The following is a 6,000-nucleotide window of genomic DNA, read 5'->3' as shown; positions in this document are numbered from 1 at the left end:
CTAGGAGAGATCTTTAATTTGCTATCAAGTTTCTGACTGGTAGGACTTGCAAAAGAGTTCAGCTGCTGGACTGGAAGTAGCAGAGTTTGAAGCTTTAAGCCAGGAGAAAGGCTATCTGGATTCAAAAGGAGGACTACATTAAGTGTTTGTGAAACTGCACACTCCCCAGCTGGGCATACTCAAAACCAGCATTTTAAGAAGTTGTATTTCTCTTTAAACTTAGCTCTGACAAAGAAACACTTGTGCATCCACACTACAAAATCAAATAGACAGGCATGCATTAAGGGCCAAAATCTATCTTCAGTTACACCCATGTAACCACATTTAAACTGTGGAGTTCCGGGGTTGTGTAGGAGAGCATGACTGGGTTATGACAGTAAGAGCCAATTTAAAAGACATGTCTAAAGCATTAAAATGCCTGCAGAATGCAAATTGCATGGAGTTTTGTTCACAGTTAGAGGAGCTCAGCAAATTGCCTGCCCAGAAAAAACCCTTTCAAAATAAGAAAAAAACCATCCAGCTGGAAGGTGTTTTGTGTCTGTAAAGCCGCCTTCGTTCCACTGAAGCTTGTGACTTAATTGGAATACTTGAGGAGTCAGTTGAAAGGAAAATGTGCACTAGCTTATTGGGCTCATGTTTCTTGCTCTGGCTGCGGTTCCAAGAACTTGAGCAGGTAAAATTAGCAAGCAAACATGAGCACTGAGAAATTATTTTCTCTGGATCTTTGTTGTCAACAACTATTACTTGAACGCAGCATTTTTGTTTACGACCAAAGCAAATCCCAGTTTTAGCATTCCTGGGTAAAGAATTCCCTGGGAATGGAGGAAAATTATCTCAAGATGTCGTCCAGAGACGCAGGACACAGAGGAACCCCTGCAGAATCTTCCTGGTCTTGGGTAAGGCCTTATGATCTAAGTCTACATACACAACATTTTAAAGCAGTAGAAGAGTTTTACTAACTATGATATAAAACCCCATATATCAGACAGAGTAGAATGAGCATCTACTCCACTTTTCTACAGCAGTGTGAGTGTTTAACTGATTATTTGATTTTCATTTCTATTTCCACCTACAGACATTTACAAATATATTTGAAAAGGGGGGAGGGTGTGTTACTTAATCATGCTGCGGATCCACACATTGGAGACTTCAGGGCAAGCAATGCTGTGCATGTACTGTTCACTTTGAGAACCTGTGGGCTGAATAAAGCATTGCTGGTTGTTGTATACTTAGAAGATGGTCAATGCTCTAACGTCAGTTTCAACTTTTTTGTAGAAACATAACTCTGAATTTCCAGATTTTAAAGAAGGGTTAATTTTGTTAATCTTTAAATTTAAAAATGTCCTGGCTTTTAATTTTAATGTATAACACCAATGTTCTACCAAGGCTGATTTCTTAAATGGTATGTATTTACAAACTTAACTTAAGATAAAGTTATTATCTTGGAATTTCCTTAGCATTTTTTTAATTGTCAAGGAAAAATATCACAAATATTACTACACGGAACTGTTTATTCTGCACCGAGTTGACAACTGTGCATATTTTGAACTTCTGCTTGCAACAGATGCACTATAGTTCATTCAAAGGAACTACTGTTGCCTTCTTGAAGTTCTTAAACCTGAAGTTCTACTGAGAACTTTAAAGAGTGTGGGAATTTTGCCTCCACTAACTTATTGAAGTGCTTACACTCAGTAGGAGTATGGTGACTAGTTCAACTGTAGAGATCTCTTAGGAGATGCAGAAGACTATAGAGACCTTAGCATCCATAAGAGAACTCATGTATTTGAAAGATTCAGAAGTCCACAGTAAATAACTCCATGATCAAACCTTCCCCCAAATATTGAAAGATGCTCATTCTAACAGAAGAGAGAATAATAATGCACATTTGGTGTGTCTAGGACAAGCTATTTTTTATTTTGAAATATGGTATTTTATAAAAATAATCTCCCAAAAGTGAAAATTCTCTCACTTTTAGAAATACCCTCAAAAATGCTTCCTCTGATTCACTGCAGAGACCACACACATAAAATTTCATGCAAAAGGATTATTTTTACTTGAGGAATGTTGAGAGAGGTCACACATAATTTTCCTTTTCAGGGAGAGGAATGGAGAAATAATCTCATAAAACAGAGACAAATTATGTCACTTAATGCATCACTGGAAGGACAGCATGTAACATGTCTCTGAGCATGGTCTAGGAATTTAAATAGAACCATCATTCAGTTTTATAATGGAAATCTAGTTAAGAGCTTAACAAACCACCATTGTTGTTCAGTAATAGGATAAGTAGGAAGGATGGACTATGGATTAGAATCTTGCATAACTAGTTCTGTCTCTTTGCCCTCTTTGATTATTTTCTATCAGTTACAACAAACATTGTTTCAGGAGAAAATTCTAAATGATGTTTACCTTTATGCTAATGTATTTTATGGGCCCCCGGATTATTCAAGGACCCCTGCTTTCAAACTGCTCAAATTCAGATTCAGTGGCAATAGAACTAGAAGACTAAGTTGCAACACAATTATTCAGCCTATGATTCTGGCATATCTTACATTTTTTTTTTAAAACCCCAGGTAAGTCCAACAGCTGTGTTTACATGGCCATTAACAGGTCTTTGGATTTGGGTTTATAATGCAGCAGATGATGATATGTTGAACTGCAAAATGAGCACAGTGTAGAGAGAGGGAAAAAACTGATATAGGGTCAGTCATTCCCATCGTCCTGTGGGCAGGGGAGGAAATCATTACAAGGTCCCTAATGGTGTCTGCTGACATCCTTCCCACTGCCCTCAACTCCTGACCATAAGGAAGGATTTGCTGCAGCTGTGCTACTAGAGTACTACACAATCTTTTCTTCTGAATTGGGTGGAAACTCTCATGGGAATGATGCCAGACAGATGGCAGTAGGGACTGAAATTCTCTATCTATCTGCAGTATGGACAGAACATGGGGAAGGGCAGTGTAAGATTCCTACACTTCCCAGGTGTCTAGGTTAGTTAATCTCTACACCCAGTCAATAGCTAGCCTCTTGTCTATTCTATTTAGGATTTTTATAATATGCTCTTTTCTATGGTATCTGAGCAGCTGTTGAAATTGGCCTCAAGGGTGTTGGGAATTTGTCTACCTGGGGAAGCTATTGGGACTTAAGCTAGGCTGTGAATGTAAAGCTCAGTAAAGGTACTCCGGACATTCTTATTCTGCATTAACAGTGTCCATATGAGGAGCTAGTGTGGAATAGCTATGCAGCAATTGCTATTTTGGGATACTTCCCCACGTAGACAAGCCCTTAGTGCCAATTGGTGGTCTTTTCCGTGATGTGGGCACCTGACCACACTTGCAAACTGGAAGGATACCACACCTCTCTCACTCCAGTGAACAGCCACCATATTACCGTTTTTGATGATTATTGATTTGGTTTGGTTTTAACCTGTGACAAGTAATATTTACTTGTCTGGTCAGCATCTCCCATTGGCTAGATTAGGTGGCTCCCTGCCTGGCATGCTGTGTTTGTGTTCGTAGTTGAAGGCACCTATCTCTCCCCATTCATTGGATAGGAGCCTAGACACTGAATTCAGGCTTTGTAGATCTCTGTGTTGTCCCTGTGATTTTCTTGGGCTGCGTTATAGGAAACGTTATAAAATATATTGCAAATGAAGATGCAAGCTGTGGAAAAATGAATTGCTTGGCTGAGAAGTGATCAAACACTTGAATAGGAAAAGAGGGAACTGCAAGGGGATGGAAATGTACCAGGTTTTTTCTTACAAAAAATCACTGTAATCTGCAAGCATCTTGGAGGTAAAGAAGGCGTCTTTTGCAAGGCACTGAATGTCACAAGTGACTTCAGTGCAACATGAACCTCCTGGCCAGTTTCTGAAACTCCAAGGACATGAACAGTTGTCACATTTGAGAGTTCTGCTCAAAACATGAAGTGTTAAAAGCCTAGATTCGTCAGAGGGATTTTGATAGCAACAACCAATCTTCAGAAGTGAATTGCCTACAACTTTTGTGAAGATCCGCCATATAATGCTTACGGGTGCAGGTGTGAAAGAAATGCACGTAGAAAATTTTCTCTTTCATTTAATGTAACCGTTTGCATATCTTTGAAAATTGAAGCAATTCTTTTCCATTTCCTACGGAATGCGAACCTTAATGTAATTCTCTGACTGTCTCAGGGCAGGTCTACATTTAAAATGGTGCCTCAGTGAAGCTGCACCAATGCAGCTGTGCCACGGCAGTGTATAAGTGAAGATGCACCTATCATGAGAGGAAAGCCTCCCCCGTCAGCGTGGTTAATCACCTGCAGGAGAAGCAGTAGTTGTGTCGATGGGAGAAGCTCTCCCATTGACATAATGCTCTCTACACCAGGGGTTCGATCGGTCTCACTGTGTCGCTCACGGGGGTGGATTTTTCATACCCACGAGCGATGTAGTTCTATCGATATAAGTGTGTAGGGTACATCTGGTTTCACGGTTTTATCCTGTTGCCCATCATCGTAGTATCTGAGCACCCTGCACATAAAATCAACAGCACGGTCCCTAGTGGATGTCCCAGAGTCTCTGGCTCTTTGCATTGACGGGTAAAAGCTCTGTTTGGGGGTGAGGCAGTGGGGTTGGTTTTGTTTTTACATTTTATTCGTATTTTCTTTGTTTGGCTCCTAAGGTGTTGGGGCAGAAGGGATGTCGAAGTTGTGTCAGTCTCTTTCATAATACTTTCAGAATACTTTACTAAAGAACCCAGTTACCACACTTTGAATCATCACTGCGTAACAAACTGCGTAACAAACTGCAGCTTTATCTGTACAGCCACCTTGGCTGGCAGTGGTGCAAGAATGTTCAAGTACCAAACCACAGGTCTTTATCCCTTGAGCTAATGGAGAACCCTTGCAGTGGTCACTGAGTAGCAGGAGGTTATAGTCACTGTGGCTGGGCACTGGAGGTAGATTTGATCACTAGCAATAACTGAGTATACCACACAAGCATTTTACAAGCACAGTCTCAGGACTCTGTGAGGAAGGCAAGGAAGTATTTTATAGATGCATTTATTTAGATGTTTATAGAGACACCTGCTTTCAGGAAGGTCTTGCAACCTGATGTTTTAATCAGTATTTATAGAGCACCAAAACTTTGTACGCTGCTTTAGGGTCTTTTCCACATTGTGATCAATGCAATGGTTTCCATTGGATTGGGATTTTACAGGGATACAAATAGATCTGTTCTCTGTCTCAAAGAGCTTATAGTCTACATGCAACACATCTACAAATTGAAGAAAGGAGAAAGGAAGTGGCAGGGATTCGACACACTCCTTCTGAGAGGCATATCTGTTACCCTTGTCAATTTTCCCCTGGCACTTTTTTCCAACATATCATTGAAACTTTTAGAGAATCGGAGAAAGTTTTATCTCTGTAAGCAGGGAATGAATTTTTCCCTGACAGCTAGCTGAGAGAGAGAGAGAGACTTTGGGTGTGTTTATGTAAATACAGTTTGCTCCTGCTCTGCTTAAATATCCAGCAAATAGAGTGTTTTGCTCAAAGTAATCAACTTTGGCTGGTGCTGGGTTACAAATCACTTTAGTACTGAATGCAGGGGTAATGAAATGCTGTTACCAAAATGTTGTAATTATTGTAGGAATACAAGGAAGCAAGACTGTGCTTAACCTGTTCCAAATGAGGGGGTGACACTTTCAGCTGAAAAGACCTGGTTAAGACAGTGAAGGTAAGAGGGGTGGGGACAGGTGTTCCAGCCAGGAGGATTGCAAACCCTCTCCAAGGGTACCCCTGGTCTGGTTTAATCTGTTCCTCCTTAATGCTCAAAGAAAGAGCTAAATAGGCTTCATTAGGAGCTTCTTTTGTTGTTTTAAATGCTCAATCAGAGCTGAAATCACTTGAGATGGGGTAGTGTTTCAGCCTGCAAAGAGCTGAGCTGTAAATCACTAAGAGACTGACGTACAGAGGTCACAGCAGTGGCTGGAGAGGCTCAGGGAGTGGCCAGCAGGGTGGCTGGTG

At 40.7% G+C, this 6,000-nt stretch overlaps 1 protein-coding gene across 1 annotated transcript in view; it reads left to right on the top strand.

Annotated features, from left to right (window-relative positions):
- The first annotated feature begins 791 nt into the window (after window positions 1-791).
- The window catches only part of LPIN1 (lipin 1), a 108,321-nt gene continuing 103,112 nt past the window's right edge, over window positions 792-6,000 (top strand). Inside the window, exon 1 of the mRNA XM_084624308.1 lies at window positions 792-896. Within this exon, the coding sequence (XP_084480434.1) occupies window positions 819-896 (78 nt within the window). The 5' untranslated portion in view covers window positions 792-818. The remainder of the gene's footprint in view (window positions 897-6,000) is intronic.

This window comes from Lepidochelys olivacea (assembly GCF_965140295.1).
Source record: "Lepidochelys olivacea isolate rLepOli2 genome assembly, chromosome: 3".
Taxonomy (NCBI): Eukaryota; Metazoa; Chordata; order Testudines; family Cheloniidae; genus Lepidochelys; species Lepidochelys olivacea.
Note: the sequence above shows the minus strand (reverse complement) of the source record. Positions and strands in the feature narration are given on the sequence as shown.